We start from the raw sequence: 17,639 nt of genomic DNA on the forward strand, positions 1-17,639 counted from the left end.
TGCCTTCTTACTACTTTAAAAAGGCCTTCCCTAACCCAAGCAAATAGTGAAAAAAGGGGAAAATGCCATTAAATGCCATTAAAAGTAAGGAAAATGTTTCCTCTGGGTTCCTGTACCAGTAAGCACTTACATTTTCCCAGTCTCTGCCAGTACATAGGGCAATCCAAATGCAGTCCTGAACTCAGTTCAAAAAGAAAGTTTTAAAAACAGGCAGATGAGTGCTCTACCTGTGTGGGGCTCATAAATGACCTAAAAAAACTCATGGTTTATTGGAATTAACCTCTAAAAAGTCAGATTAGGTGCTTACATTTAAACATGAGGAATCCAAAGGAGCTAGGATTTTTCTCATTCTATACTCAAGTGTGTATTTTGAAATCAATTCTCCTAGTGATGACGGAGAGAAAGAATGAAGGATCCTTTGGAAATCAGGAGTGAATTTCACACATAGACTCTTTATGGACTTGGAGGCATAGGGATAGGAAAGTTTATTACATATTACCATGGCTTAAAAGTGGCTTAACAGAAGAAATTAAGCAGTAATAAGGGCTAGATATCTTAAGGAAATCTTCTAAAACTAAGAAGTAATGTCAGACCTTTTATAAAATACAGGTATTAGGGCAGCTAGGTGTCATAGTGGATAAAGCACCCACCTTGGAGTCAGGAGTACCTGGGTTCAAATCTGGTCTCAGACACTTAATTACCTAGCTGTGTGGCCTTGGGCAAGCCACTTAACCCAATTTGCCTTGCAAAAAAAAAACCCTTAAAAAAAAGCACAGGTATTTTGTTTTGTTTTGGGGAAGAGAATGAGGTAATCACTTTTTACCTAGTAGGTTTACATCTCAGAACCTCTTTTTTGTTAGGATATTATTTGGGGCATCAACTTCAAGTATCTTTATCTGAATATTACAATATACAGGTTGGGAGCACCAATTACCCCCTAGGGTAAGATGGCTTTCCAATTATAGGTTCAACAAAGGGATATGTTCTAGATAACAATGGGATGGGAATAGATGGGTATAGGTGGGTCTCAAGTGGTTTCTGTGAGATAACTTTGAAAAGTGAGATGGGGAAGGGGTGATGGTGGTCACTATTAATGTAAGGCCTGCTCAGAAAAAAAAGAAAAAATTTTATTTTAGAACATTTTCCTTTGCTACACTAGGAATCCTGGTCTCTAATTAGTAAGGAAAAGGGTCTTTTATTCTCATATTCTGTCTTGTTAAACCCTGACCCCAAAGTTCTAGGAGCAATTTGACCTAGAACTTAGTTTATGACTCACTTCTAGATATTTCCTGAAGTAGAGGGTAAAAAAAGTTATTTAGGTTGAACAAGAGTCAGGTATGAGACAGGTAATTTGTTCTCACAATAAAAATGCTAAACATAAAAAGAATCAGTATGTATTAATGCAACACCTTAAACAAGATTCAGTTACTTAAATTATAATTACTGTTACTACCTGCTGCAGAGCTAATATGTAATCCTAATCAAAATTCAAAGAAGTTTATAGAGAGCTAATTTTATATTTCATATCATCTCTGTTCTTTCCAATCAACTCCAGGTATATATCTGCTGGTAAAATTAGCAGCTTTTTATCACTAACTTTCCTCTCTTAAAAACAAATAGTTGCCAAGAACTCTTTCTCTGATGTCATTTAGTCCCAGTTCAATATAACCTTTACACCACTCACACTCAAAGGTTTTTTCCAAGCTTGGATACATCCATCTCAAGACAGGTGTTTATTTATCCAGCATCATAAAAGAAAAAAAATTACACACAATAGAAGCAACCCAAACTCAAGCTCAACCTTGGCCAGGTAGGATATATGCTTTAGCTTTTATATATTCATTACCACATGGTGCCCATTCTCCTCCTTTACTTAGGAGATCTTTAAAGTGCAAAACTTAGTCATGTTCAGAAATAAGATCTAGAGACCATAATGAGACAGAAGGAGAAATACCATCTCTGGGCATGCTCCATGGGATGGCCCCAATAGGCCAATTCAACCTTATGACATTTAAATTTATTGTCTTAGAACACTTCACACTTTTTACATTTAAGTCAAACTAGTCCACTTGATATAACTCAATCTTGACATTCCACATCCTGCCTTTTCGTAGGTAGAACCACATACCTATAATGCATTCCCTGATCTGTAAGGCTTAAAACCTTTACCTTCCATTAAAGCTCCATTCAGGTATAAGCTCCCATGGGAATCTTTTTTTTACTAACTCTAGAAATTAGTGTTTTCTTCCTCAAATAATTTGTTTAGTCATATGTTTTTCTTCTATCCCCAGAGTCTAGAATTGATCTTATATATATGTAGAAAATGTTTAATGAATTCTTATTGCATTGAATTAGATACTGCTTAGGGAGTTCAAGTGAGGTGTGGCTAGTAAAAATAAAGGGAAATTACACCATATATAATCATGTAATCCAAGATAGAAATGAATCATTAGGCAGGTGAATCTGAGGGGTCATTGAGCAAGTCACTTAACCTTGTTTGTCTCAGTTTCCTCATATGTAAAATCATTTCAAAAAAGAAAAAGGTTAACAATTCTAGTACTTTTGCCAAGAAAACTTCAAATGTGGTAATGAAGACTTGACAGGATTGAAAAACAACTGAACATAAATGCATCTATATATTTGTTGTTTATCATTACAGGAAAGCATCTATATGCTTTATATTTTGTTTGTTTTAGAATATTCAAGGGTAACACAGTAGTTTATGTTATATATTTCTTAATTTGTTTTATGCATTTCTGTTCATATCTAAACATTCTTTTTTTTTTTGAGTTAGAATTTCCTATGTTTGACTTTGAAATAAAAGACAAATTTATTTTGGAAGAGCTTAAGGAAAACTATTCAGATGGTTATGACCTAGGCAAGAGTAAAAACAAATTACATTTAACTAGTTGAAGGTCAATTTAGGAAACCTAAAACATAGTTGAACTTAAAAAGTCATACTTTCCACTTGTTTAACCTTTATTAAACAAGGTCTTAAAGAGGAATTTCCAAAGCAAATCTTCTCTGAAACCATAGTAAAGGAAAAAAACATTTATATAGATATGTAGACATGTAGATAGGTAGATACTATTAAGAATTAATAGGTGCTATGATAAATACAAAGGACACAAATACAAACAAGCAATATAGTTAATCTCCAAAGAAGTTATATTCTTTAAAATATATATATAAAATATAAATACATATTGCATATATGGATACGAAAGATTAGAAAATGAAAAGCAAAGGAAGACATCCTGCATATTGAATAGATTTTCTATGGAGGATTTATGGAAGAACATGAACAAAAAAACAAAAAACCATTACAAATTATGATCTATATATCAGGCGTGCCACATCATAACAATTATAGCTCCACTGAAATTTTTAAGTATTATATTAAGTATTAATTTCATTACCTCACTAAATTTTCACAATAATTCTTTGAGTTGGTTCTACAGCTATTCTCATCCCCATTTTACAAAAGAGGAAACTGAAAACAGGAGAGTGATTTGTTGTTTGGTCATTTCAGTCATGTCCAACTCTTCATGAGCCTATTTGGGTTGTTTTGGGCAAAGATACTGGAGTGGTTTGCTACTTCCTCCTCCAGATCATTTTACAGATGAGAAATAGACAAATAGGGCTAAGTGATTTGCCCAGGGATATGCAATTAGTAGGTATCTAAGGCCAGATTTGAATTCTCTAAGATAAGACTTTCTGACTCCACTGTGCTACAACCAAAGAAAGTCAGAGACCTAAAATAATCAGAGTATGCTTCTTGGAGAAAGTAAGATTGATCTGGGCCTTAAAGAATGGATACTTCATAGAGAGAAACAAAGACTGAGAATGAATATGATTTATATAAGAAACTAAGGAGATAGGCCTTAAGGAAGTAGAGGTGAATGGCAGAATGAATTAAAAGGAAAAAGGTACCTGGAGGCCATTTGAAACTATTGCAGTTATTTTAGGTATGTGATACAGTTCTCCACTAAGCCATTTGCTGTGGGAATAGAAAAGAAAGGGTAAATCTTGGGGTTATTTTAGAAATAAGAAACAATAATACTAAGTGACATTCAATAAAGGACTCTGGTTAGGAGGATGGGCATTCAAATCCAGCCTTAGATACTTAATAGTTGTGTGACTCTGGACAAGTCACTTAACCCCAATTGCCTCCAAAAAACCCACAAAGACATTCAATAAAAGTGACAGAAGGTAAGAAAAAGTAACTACAAAATTTCTAGAGTGGGAGATTAGAATTGTTTGACTGTACAAATAGATTACCTGTGTATGCAGGTTGATTTATTTTTAACTATAGCATTTTTCAAAATACATGTTTATATTTTCCGAGAATTTCCATGACAATAGCTTTGAACAGTTTTGAGATTTATATAAGGACTAAATGAATTTCTATACATGCACTTGAAAAGGCTAGATAAAATTTAGTCCAGCTATTTATTTTCTTGATTTAATGTTGAAATGAAAAAAAATTTTTTTTCCTATTTCCTAATTCCATGCAGTTAGATTAATGAATTCAAGATTAGGTTTATAGTAGCCTAGATCTAAATCATGAACAAATCTTAGAAGTTTTCTAGTCAAGGCCCTCATTTTAAGTTTATTTAAATTAAATATGTATGCTTTCTGCCTTAGAACTGCTAAAGAAAATAGTATTTCTTTCCTGAAGTAGCTGCCATGTTTTTTGACCTTGAGGCAATCTGCTCACAAGGAGTAGGAAAGTGCTCTGTATCTTTCCTCAAAGTTAATCCCATCTCCTCAACTGCTAACCCCTATTTCCATATTTGAAAAGTGGTCTATCAAAATACTTAGGGAGGAGTTGAGGCAGCACTAATCCTACCTCCTAAAGATTATATGATCCTATCAAAATACCTTTGCCTTTATGTGGAAGATACTTACTCCAGTCTTTAAAAAAATAATTCTCTCTAATTGGGTAGGTTCACCAGGCTGACTGTTTGAGTGTGTTAAAAAACTACTTTTTACCTTTGTTTTCTTGAGTTTTACTTCTTTAATTAATGTGAAGACCAGAAGGTAGAATTTTCCTTTTAACACATATGTAAATTTATCCAATCACATCTGAAAAAAAGTTAATGTTGTCTTTCCACTATTATTATTTGCTCCTGTGTTATTTTTTTTTTGAATGATTAATTCCATAGCTCACTCAATTTAACTTGGCCTCCTACATTTGGTCTGTGAAGTCACATTGAAAAGAAAACTTTGCTATACTGACTAGAGGACTGAGGATCTTCAATTGTGTTTTGTGAATTTTAACTTAGCATTCACAATTTGTATCAAATTTTTATACAGTTTCCCATAAAAATTATTTTTAAAGTAATCAACACCTGTTTCTTGTTTCCTTTGACAGAGTTACAGAATTACACTTTTCTGAAATATGAATGAAGTCAGTTGCATTATTTGTAACATTGTTTTAATAACTATCAAAAAAAGCTCTCTTTGAGAGAGACTCTGGAGAAGTGGATGTTTGATGCAGGAGAAATATATACAGCATTCAAGAGAAAAGCTTTTTTCTTTTTTTTGGTTAAAATGCAGTGTGAATCTTGGTGGAATTTAGTTTGTTTATTAAAGTCAGTTTAGTTAAGTTCATATTCTGGATAATTCTGTAAATCTGCTGTTCAGCTGCTGTGATTTTATCAAGGTTGTAAGGGTTGTGTGTATGTGTGTGTATTTTTTAAAGTGCAGACCTCTGATCAATGTGCACCCCCACCCCATTTCCCTAAATACATCATGAAAAAAGGATGAGGTTTCCGCCTTAATTGCTTGTGCCTTTTATTCACATTCCTCTCTCAGCCAGAATTGTGAAAAGAGTGTTAGTAAAAGGCTGCACAATAGAGCTTTTCATTAGGCCTCGGCAAGGCACACAAAAGAAGGCTTTTGGAAAGAGTGAATGCAGGAGTTTAATTTGCAGGTGGAGAGTAGATAAAAGGTGCTGACGCCTCTATTATTCTCTTACTTAGGTGACCCTTACCCTGTTCAGCTGATCCCAACTACCATGGCAGCTGCTGCCGGGGCAACCCCAGGCTTAGGCCCACTCCAACTGCAGGTAAGTCTGGAAACAATGCGGAAGAGGCAAAGGTTAAGTAAACATGGAAAACAGCTTTCTTGTCTATTATCACATTATAGAAAAAAAATAGGCAAGTGACTTTGTTTGGTCCTTAAATTTTTTTTACCTATATCAGTCGTCAGCAGAAGTTTAAAGATATCTCATTTTATTTGTTTAACCCTATTACTATCTACTCAAAGTTGTACTGCTATTTTTAGATGATTTGATATTATTTTTAACCTGATGATCAGTAATTCTGCTTTATTTATTAATTTCATTTATTTTGATACAAGATTTATATCCAGTGGGATATAAAATCCTCAAGTACAAATGTTGTTTGTTTTTGTCTGTGAGCTCCTAGTTTGGTTTACTGATGGGATCATTTTAGCCATCATTAGATTTCTATGGTAGAAAACAGAAAGTGTAATAACGTTTATCTGTGTCCTGACCATTCCTCCTAGGACAGAGCTTCACATTAACATAGGGTCAAATTCTCAAAAGGCTTTCTTTCTTGTCTAGAGTAGTTTGGGCTAAGATGATGCTGTCATTTTATCTATTTAGAAAATCCATGTCATATGCCAGGCCTCTGAGTAAATCTGTTTATCCTCAATTGACAGCTGACAAATTTGAAGAATTACCTCAATAGCGAATTGGGTATCTCTGCATAGGTAGCAGAGAGGACTTTTTAAGAACAATGTTATTTAAACCCTAGTTAGCTCTATTCTTTCCACCTTTACAAAGTCCATGTGAGATAATTGAGGTGAAAGGAGAAAAAAATTTGGGCTCTCCAATGGGACTCCTTGGGGATTTTGGAGCATTACTTCTTTTAACTGAAACTTCCTTCTAATCTGAAATTGATTATATTTCAATTTCTTGATACCAAATTGAGATTAAGGGAATGGATGTTAGGGGGATAAATACTGATTGAGCAATCCAGATTTGATGGTATGATCACAGAGAATGGGTGTGTAAACCACAAAAACGAGTCAAAAGCAAAAAGATATCCTGAGTGTTACTGGGGCTTCTATTTCATTTCAGTGGATTAGGGAAAATTCTGTTTGGTTTGGTACCACATCAAGCCCTACTGTTTAAGGGATCATAAGTAGACTTATAGCCTTCCATCCACCTCCATCCCCATCTCTTTAGTCCAATGCTTAGCATTTAGTCTTATACAATTCATCCCAAATACTGAGAGACCTGTCCCAAGTTCTGAGGCAATAGCTACTAAAAGTCAATTTATAAACTTAATTTGGAATGGAATGAATTGTCCAGGTCTGGATGAGCAATCAGTTTTCCCTCTAGCTGACTACCTCTTTTCCTCTACAGTTGGTGAGCCCACTGCTTTCAGAACTTATCTCAGCCAGAATAATAACTAAGAATTCTGGCACCTGTGGCTAATTCAGTTAATGATGTGCATATGTGTGATGGATGAATGTATATAGGTCCTAGTTGCCTTTAGAAAGATCTCATAGGGAATGCAGAGGCTGAGGAACTTGGGGGCCACAATATTTACAGGGTTTGGAGAAAGAAAAATACTGAGTCAGATACTGAACTTTTTTAGAAGAGGACTGCCAATGAAAATACCTGGTTTCAGAAGATGGGGTTTGAAGAAAAGCAGAGTCTAATTTCACTGGATTGCAGAGAATAGGGGAGGAGGAAGAACTAAGGGGTAAGGAGACTGGAAAGGGAGGAGGGAGTTTGATTATGAAAGTCTTGGCATGTCAGAGTATTTTATGTTTGATTCTGGAAGTTATAGGGAGCTGCTGGAGTTTATTGAATGAGGGGAGTGAGATGATCTGGTCAGATCGGTACTTTAGGAACATCACATCATTTTGACTTGAGTGTGGGGGTTTTTATAAAAGACCTCAAGCCACAACATTACTCTTTTCTTTCTAGAGGAATCTTCCTCTCTTATGTATTTCAGCACCTTTATAGCAGAGCCCTACCCTAATTAGAACTCTGTTCTCATCTGCTCCCCGGTGGTCTGTATAAGAAGGGAGCTGGTTGGGAGAGAAATGAGGCATCACTGGCTCTAATCAGAAAAGAGAGAAGAAATGTAAAATAGCAATATGGGCTCCACACCTGAACCCCATTAATATTTAGACCAATCACTCTTGGGAGCAAATGACATATTCCCAATTAGGTGCTCTCATTGAGCAACTGAGATGACAGAATGTAACATCTAGAGAATAGTTCACTTCCTTAAAAAAATAGATGTTTAATCACTTACTGTTAATTGAAGACAAAATAAGAAAAAATAGCTAATTTCCAAGATAATACAGAGGAAAGAATATAAAATTGATTTAAGACTTTTCAGTGATTCAAATATATTATAGTGAGGGATGAAAATGGAACAAAACCATTCATATATAAACAGATATAACAGACTATTAACTCTGAAACCGCTAACATTTGAGAATTGATACAGTTTGGAAATAATGTAATATTTATTAACAAATGTAACAGTGATAATAATAGGACATGTTATACACTTTCAGGAAATATTTGTGATTCATACTAAAATGGTAGTATTTAACTCAGAAACTCCATAACATTTAAGTTGTAAAAGATTTGCATATATTAAAGCAATATAGAAATATTTTATTGTTCTTGTTACTCTAATAGCAAAATTTCCTCTGATATATACTCTTTCTCTGTGTATATGTATATATGTATATGTATATATATATATTATATGTATCTAGCAGGTATTCATGGAAAAGCATATTTTTTTAAAGATTCCATCAGACCATCATGTGAGAAATAAGGAGCATTCAACACAATAAACTAAAAAAATAATTTAATTTTTTTTTAAGGCTCTGCTGTTCTGAGGTGGTTGGTTCAAAGGAATATGCTTCTTTTAGAATTTTCTCCCATTTGCATTCAAGTAAAACCTTTTTTCCCCCCATTAATAGCACTGCAAGCTTAGTGGGCAAGTATGGGGAAGTGATTGCTAAAATGCATGTTATAGTGAAAAGAGTTCCATAGTTTTGAAGCTTCATTGATCCTCAGTTCAAGGGGCAACTTGGCCATTTGCTACCTGTGTCTTGACTAAGTCACATCTTTCTTTTCAAGTCTTAGTTTAGTTCAGTTTTAAAATAATTTTCTGATATATTTTAATTTTCATATCCTATAAATTCTATCTCTATATCCAAACTTGCTAAATAAAAATAAAATGATTAACTTTCCAGACATATATATATATATTTAGTTCATATTTCTTATATTGTATTAAATATTTCTATTTGTGCTACATTTTATGCTGGACTGTCTCATAAAAACTTGAACTAGATCTTAAATGCCTGTGTGTGTGTGTGTGTGTGTGTATGTGTATGCAAGTACTGAAAAGGATAAAAATGAAGGACAGACAGTTTTGGGGTTTGTTCCTCAACAGCTTGAAATTCAATATAACAAGGTTGTAGAGGCCTGAAGGGGAAAGGAGGGAGTGTACCTGGTTGGGGAGGGTTGGGTGCTGTGGTTGGAGAACTCCAGAGACAGAGGAGAAAATGTATCCAGGCAAAATAAAAAATTAGGCTCTCTGATGAAGGCAGGTCTTTTGAAAGTTAAATGACAACTTTTTAGGTATCAAAATGGCCCTCAGCTGTTAGATATGCCTGGTTGCCTTGACAGAAGGTACCAAGAAGCTTATCTAGTTTGAGGCATAAGTAGGGGGGTGGTTTATTTTTGATCTGGGTATTATTCCTTATACAGTTGAAGTAAGCCTGATGACATTGTGGTTCTCAGCATTTGGAAGTGGTGTGTCCTAACCTTTACCAGTTTTGTGCTTTCTACTTGTGGATCTAAGCAAGGAGGTCAGAAGTCATTTGTCCTAGATCAGTGTCACCAGTTCAGAGTAAAACTGGGATGGTTTGTGTTCTTGGGGACCAGAAGTCATGCTCATGGCCTTCCTTGCCAGTTGTGAGGACACATTTTGATAAGAGTCATCATGCTTCTCTAGGTTTCTAACAACCCCTAACATGACTGACTTCCCCATCTCCCAACTGTTTTTTCAGTTACTTTTTTTGTTTTAGATTTTTCTGTAAGGCAAATGGGGTTAAGTGGCTTGCCCAAGGCCACACAGCTAGGTAATTATTAAGTGTCTGAGACTGGATTTGAACCCAGGTACTCCTGACTCCAGGGCCGGTGGTTTATCCACTGTGCCACCTAGCCACCCCCTCAGTTACTTTTTATATGTTATCTTCTCCCATTAGAATGTAATCTCTCTGAGATCAGTAACTTTCTTTTGCTTCTCTGTGAATTTTGGTTAACTAATGCTTATTGATTTGGCTTGACTGTCAGTAGTAGCTAAAATTTGCATGAGCATTTTTGGCCACCAGTTTACACTATTTGACTCATTAAACTTGATGAACAATAAAACTCCACTTTTATTTTTCAGATAAAATTCTGGCTAAGCAAACTTTCATTATCCTATAGATGTATGGAGTTGAACTTTTGTTCTCCTAAATTTTCCTTAAATTTCATCAAGTTTGTCTCAAAAGCCTAACCTATCAAGACTTTGGATCTTTTTTCTATTATATAACATGTTACATCCCACCCTCAACTCCACCACCTCCACTATCTCCAACATTCCCCATATATAACATACTCTGCCTTTGTATCATCTACAAATGTGAAAAGCATGCCACCTGTGTTATTACCTAATTCACTGATAAAAAATGTTAAATAGCACAGGATCAAACACAGATCCTTGACAGATTTTTCCCTTCAAGTGATCGTTGAACCATTAACAACTCTTGAAATTTGCTCATTAGTTTCGCATCTACCTAATCACTGTCATCTGTCTCATATTTCTTCACTTTATCCACAAGATTATTATAAGACTTTTTCAAATGACTTATTAAAATCTAGGTAAGTATAACATTTATTTAGATTATGCCTTTTCTTTGAAAATCTGCAGTTATAGCTGACCTTTTTTAGTAAGAAATAAATACTATGAGCAGTTTGGGAGCTATAGCAGCTATCCAAGTAACCTAACATTGTCATTGTATTGAAATGATTCTGGGGAATAACTGCAGTCCTGATTATTCATAATAGTCAAGTAAAAGTAAAAAGAGTATTAAGAACACAGATAAAGGAAATAGGAAAGAAAATCCAAAAATGAATTAGGAAATAGGGGAAAAAAAGATTAGGGTTGCCTATCTTGAATGATCCTACTGAGCTTCTCTGTCAAACATCAAAGGATTTGGGAAGAGTCTGTTTTTCTTTCACTGTAGGACAGGGATAGAGGGAAGTTAAATGAATCTCATGTGTTTCATTTCAAAAATAGACATAGATCATTGGTGTTAAGTTACAAAAGAAAAGACTTTTCCTAGAATGATGTTAAAATGGGTTACATAAAAATAAAGTCTTATGCATTTATTTTTGTAAACAATTCAACCTGTAATATTAGAATCCTTTAAAGGTGAAGGATAGGAAAGAATGACTGATATAGTAGTACCCCTGAGAAGACACCAAAAAGCAGGAAGACACTGAGAAATATCTATACTTTGTTTTGACTACAATTTTATCTCCAAAGGTATGAATTTGCTGTAATATTAGTAGCACGATATAGCCCTAAAACATTCTGATTTGTTAGTAAAATGTAATAACATAGAACACAACAGTAGTTCAAAAAAATCCATAGCAAAGCTTTTTTATTCCGTAAAAACATTAGAAACCACTTTTACTCATATGAAAAATTAGTTTCAGAAATAGTTCTCATTTCAAAATAATATAATTTTACAGATCTTTCTGAAAGGACAATTTGATTTCACCAGGATGCCAGGAATACCTCGCCCCTATTCAACTTACTCTCCAGCCCTTTCCATTTACTAACCTCAGGCATACCTACTTAAAGATCTCTATGTCGTATTCATTCCATTTTATCTTCAGCCCTCCAAAAGAATGTAATATACCTGTAATGTTATGCCTTTCTTTGCTACTCTTTTGCGTGATAACAAAAAAATCTACTTCTTTTCCACCTTCCATCTTGATCAATAGAAGGTAAGCTCTTTGAGAGCTTTTGTCTTCGTTTTCTTACCCCCAGTATTTTGGACAATGGCTGCACATAAAATTGTTGGATCATAAATTTTGAACTAAAAGGGACTTTGGTGGTCATATAGTCACTCTATTTTAGAAATGAGGAATCCAAGAACAAGCAAGGTTAAATCACTGTAGAAAGTAGTAGAAATGGGATTCAAACCCAGATCTTTTACTGTTTCCAAAACCAATGAACTTTTCCATTATATAATATGACATAATAATTAGTAAGTGTTCAGTATAATTGCTGAATCAAAGATCAAATTGTAATACCTAGTTAGAACTGCTAACATGTGACTCCTTGATATCTATCAAAATTATTTAATCTTATCCATTATAAGTCCCCAGATGACTTTATGATATACAGATAACTATATAAAATATAATACTTTAGAAATATAAGCAACTCATTTAAATGTTTTCTGATGATTTTGTAAGATAGTTGCCTTAAGTATCTACTTATCGATCTGACATCTCAGTATAGATCCAGCTACATTATCTATCTTGCATTATTTTTGTGAATATATAATGCTTCTACAAAACTTAAAGTATAACCTATGGCACTAATAGAGTAAATGTCCTGCCTGTGGTCACACAAAATTATCATGTGTGAGAGGCAGGACTTGAATCCAGGTCTTTCTTATTTCCCATTTCATCTATTTAATCATATCTTAGTAACATGGCAATTAAATTAAAATAATTCAGACAATTCTTTATTAAATAGAAATTAATGTATACACATTGCCACTTCAAAAGATATATTGTTGTTATCATACTTGTCTTATGAACTTTTTAAGGCATATTGAGACATTCTCTTTGGAGCATCTAGATCTAAGAATAGGCATGACATTCATGGCCATTAATAAAGTTAATTCTCAAAGGAAGACTTTTTCTTGGAAACGAGTATTTCTATATCTCATATTATAGAGATAAATACCAATAATCAGAATCATATTTAATTGAGAATATAGATAGTTAAAATACATTAAAATATATAGATGCATAGATACAAATAGTGATAACTTGTTCTCTTAAAACACAAGTTAATTCCACTTCATTTTGATTCATGTTTATTTCCTTCTCTAATAAACTAGATTAGTATCATAATCCTATAGATATAGAAATGAAAAGGAACTTTAAAATTATAGTCTTCTTCCCTCCTCATTTTTGGTGAGGAAAGAAACAGACCCAGAAAAGTTAACAACTTGCCCACAATTGCATAGGTAATAAATAGCAGACCCCCCATTTGAATAATCCAGGTTCTGTGATTCTAAATTCACTATTCTTTACATTGTATCTTTTGACCAGGGCCATCATTTTCTTTTAATTGACTGTTTAAGTATTTTTCTTTGGTCACCCTCTAGGACTAGTTTTATGTAAAAGCATGTTAGCTGTACAGTATTTCCAGAATTGAGACATTTTAAACTTCCATAACATTTTCTCATATTGTTCATAATTAAAACTTAGTTTACTCCAAATTTATATGTGCAAAAGCAACAGAAAAAAATATATACATATGTACATACAGACATAAATTTGGATTAGAGAGATGAGTGAAAGAGCTTCTTCCTCCAATTATCCTTAACTCTTCTGAATGTTTCTCTTTCTGTTTTCCAATATCACCATAAAGAATCCTTTTAAGCACTTATTGATGCATTTTAAATATAGAAATGAATATAGAAACCTACTTTAAAGTAATTTTTAACCTTCCAAAAAGATTTGGGAAGGAAAAAGGGGGGGGTAGAAAAAAGTAAAGAATGTTTTATTCGAGTATTCCTGGTCACAAATGTATTACACATATGACAAAGATGTATTTTAATATTTAATGGGCCCACATGTTCACCTCAAGAGATGTTCCTTAGAACTGTGCATAAACTAAATCATTTTCCTAGCATTACAAAGTCAAAAAATAGTAAACCTTATAAAATGCTAGGTTTTTGAGATTATTTTGTTAATTGTCTCATACTCATTTTACTCTTTGTTTTTCTACTTTGCTACAATTTATGGTTGTAATAGAGGAAACAGCTAATTTTTGCATACTATTATGAAGCAGGTGTAGTTTACTTAAGTACAAAAAACTAAATTAGAATTCTATTACTAACATTTTATATATTTATGAATGGTAAAAAAAGCTAGATACATTTATTACAAGACTAACATAAGCAAAAGATGGCAGCAGTCCATCTACCTTTCATTTGTTTTATTTAGTTATATTATGAATATTTCTGGATGGTCCCTATACAACAAAATGACAATCATACAGTAAAATAGAGAATTCCTCTTATGTAGAGTTAGAAAAAGATATTTTATCATTCTCTTCTCATATTATACCTAAATGCAATCACATTGGTCAGAAGTTGATTGCCACCTGTTCCATATATGTGCAGCCACCCAGTGATTACTATGGAAAAAGAGGTTCAGGATATCTAACTGGTGATTTTTTTCTATAGTTTCATGCCATGTCATACAAATAGCCAAATATTCTCCAACTGGAAATTTAATTAAAGTGAAAGTTAATATTTTCTTTAAAATCTTTATTTCAGTATTTTTTAAATTTCTATAATTATTTTTAGAATGAAAGCTCAAGTTTCTAAAGAATCATACTAAGATAGCATCAGAATCCAGCCTTTAATAACTTGTCCATAGAATGTATTCTGTGAGCTGGGGAAAGTGATAAATGATTGTGATTGCTTTACAAAATGACTCACACAAAGTATCAACTAAAATCAATCTTTTTTTCTTAGCCATTAAAACTCCTCTGCTGTCATAGTAGAAATGGCACACACATGTCTCTGATAAAGAGTGATGCAGTTTGCAGGTAGGCAAACTACATTTTTCAAGGCAGACATGGATGAAAACTCTACTTTTTTTTTTATCAGCCTACTGACAGTTTCTGAAGGAGGTCAATAATGATGACAGGACACAGATAAATGCTTCATATTTCCCAGTATGCCATGTGTGTCTGAGCATATCTTTACTTGTCTAGCCAAGAGATAATCCATAGAAACTCAATACTTTAGAAATAAATTTATGGAGGGGACAGATGCCAGATTTTACCTTTTTATGGAAGAAATTAGCAATAAGAATGAATGTAAGCTATCCAGACATGCATGCTGATTTCTCTGCTTAAGTTTGAGATGGTATCCATATCGATACAGAGTAAAAAAAATGACCAGCCTCTCTTCATTTCAGTTCCATCTCTGTCCTGCTGTTTGCTAGTAGACCTCTGTCTGCATGAGTGAGTTTTCTCGTAGGTTAAGAGTCTGAATTCCCTCTTTCCCCCTCCCTTCGACCCTAAGCCTGCAGGGCAGACAGACAGAAGCACACATATGATTAATACAGCACAGCTGCAGGACTGGCTCATTTGCATATGTATTAATAGAGGCAAAAACAACAATTCAATTATATACAGAGACATTCTGCATACTAAAGAACATATGCAAATAGGCCTGGAAAAGTGCAGCCAACGTTTTCTCTGACTTTCCAAGCCCATATGGGCTAGAGTCAAAGCCCAGCAGTTTTTAAGAATCCCCTTTAGGAAGAACCTGTTAGTTGCTGCTTACATAGTTATTATTACCCCTAGGGTTCCCAGGAGGTGTTTGACATTTGGACAATGGGAACAGCCCAGACAGTGTCTTTTGCATGCTATTTTTATATTTCCTTGCTTTCAGTTTCATCATGTTATTTCATTACATGTTAACAGAAGCATCAGTACACACATGCTCTTATCATGAGTCTATCTTTGATTTAACCATAATAATCAATGAACAAGTTTTTAAAGTTTAAAAATTTACAATATTATCTTTCAGTAACTTGACAATTAAAATTACCTTTAAGGTCATTAATGAGAGGTATCATGGTAGCATGTAAAGATTTGGCTTTAGAGTCAAAAAAAGACATGGGTTCATGTCCTGCCTTTGCTGTATCTTGGCTGCATGACCTTGGGTAAATCACTTACCTTCTCATTGCTATAGGCAGCTTAAGACTCTTAAATTGCATAGCAAGTGCTTAGTTATGGGAATTCCCCATCAGGAATTCATCATTCAGATGAAATCATGGATCCAGTCCAAAAAAAAATCAAACCTAAAAATGTAGTTGATATGAATGATTGCACTGCCAATTCCATACCCACAGTTAGTACAACTTCAGGAATAATCGTGTGTTTATGTTGTGTGTGTGTGTGTGTGTGTGTGTGTGTGTGTATATGTGTATATTACATGTTGACTACCTATTTTTGCTAATTAGTATCAACAAAAATGGACATTTAAATTCATTGTACATGGTATCTTTTCCTTCCCCCTTTTTTACTGTGTCACATCTATATATCTACCTATCAGTTCTTCCATGTGATCTAATAAATAAAACAAGTTTTTTTCCCCCAACTTAATGACTTATTTTTCTCATTAAATGCTGTTAGCAAATCAATATAGGATTTGTAAATAAATCTTGGGAATAAGAGTAATTTCAAGTGTATGTTATGATTTTGATCAGCTTCACAATAGTGGTTTGGACTAGGACCTCATGGTAAAGGTGTTTATGGTGTGGTTCAGAAGAGTGGGAGGTAGGAGCAGAATACAGGGAAGGAAGATTTCCACATAAACCTCCCAGGATTTGCTTACCCCTCTCCTGGTTCTACCTCTCCACCTTATCGCTAGACTTTTGTTTCCTTCCCAATACCTCCCCTTGCTTTCCTTTATGTATTTTTTTTCCTCCCATTAAAATTGTCATCATTCTTCATTTTCAAAGATCATACCATCAAGTAAATGATATCATCGCATGCACATAATCTTTATGTTAGTGGGGGGTGTTGTGCAAAGATACTATTCTCACCATCCCTTCCAGTACTTTTGAATCTATTGGTTTTGTTCTGGTTATAAAAGGAGACTTGACTTTTTAAATGTTAGGTCTTTGCCAGATCATGAGGCACTTTGGTTCCATTAAGATATAAATTCTTTTAAGATAAGGACTCTTTTTTAAACTTGTATTCATATCCCCAGAATTTAGCATAGTTTTTGACACATTAAACCTTAATAAATATTCTATTTATCTATCTGTGAGAGGATTAACATCTACGAGGGTTAGTCTCTAGTTCAGCATAATATCTGGCAAATATTAAAAGGTTAATAAATATTCTATCTACAAAATTATCTATGATAGGACCAATATCTACCAGGATTCTTCCTCTCTTCTGTGTCTCCCACACCGTGCCCCAAGATATAGCTTAAGTCCTAACAGGACCTTAAGAGAACCAGAACTTGATTGACCTGGTGGTACCTTCCTCGATTCAGCTTCCTGGCTATGTTGGCATGGTTTCCTGGTCACCTAGAGGCATCAAAATTTACACCTATGTAGAATGGAGAGAGTCAGTCACCATACCCTACCCTGCTCACCAGAAGAGTTGCTGTACAAAGCAGGGAGTGTTTACATGAAAGATGACTACCACTGCATCCCTTCATATCCTTTTCCCATTCTTCAGTGTTTCATTTTATCTTACTATGGAACCAGATGTGGTACCAGTCTGAGTCAT

The 17,639-nt window shown here is 34.1% G+C and overlaps 1 protein-coding gene across 19 annotated transcripts in view; it reads left to right on the forward strand.

Moving 5' to 3' along the window:
• The window catches only part of SOX5 (SRY-box transcription factor 5), a 1,270,393-nt gene that overhangs the window by 1,137,393 nt on the left and 115,361 nt on the right, over nt 1–17,639 (forward strand). For all 19 annotated transcript variants that reach the window (XM_074194255.1, XM_074194256.1, XM_074194251.1 and 16 more), the window contains one exon: nt 5,988–6,073. In XM_074194255.1, coding sequence (XP_074050356.1) covers nt 5,988–6,073 — 86 coding nt within the window. The remainder of the gene's footprint in view (nt 1–5,987; nt 6,074–17,639) is intronic.

The sequence above is a fragment of the Macrotis lagotis genome, chromosome 7, assembly GCF_037893015.1.
Source record: "Macrotis lagotis isolate mMagLag1 chromosome 7, bilby.v1.9.chrom.fasta, whole genome shotgun sequence".
NCBI classification, from domain to species: Eukaryota; Metazoa; Chordata; class Mammalia; order Peramelemorphia; family Peramelidae; genus Macrotis; species Macrotis lagotis.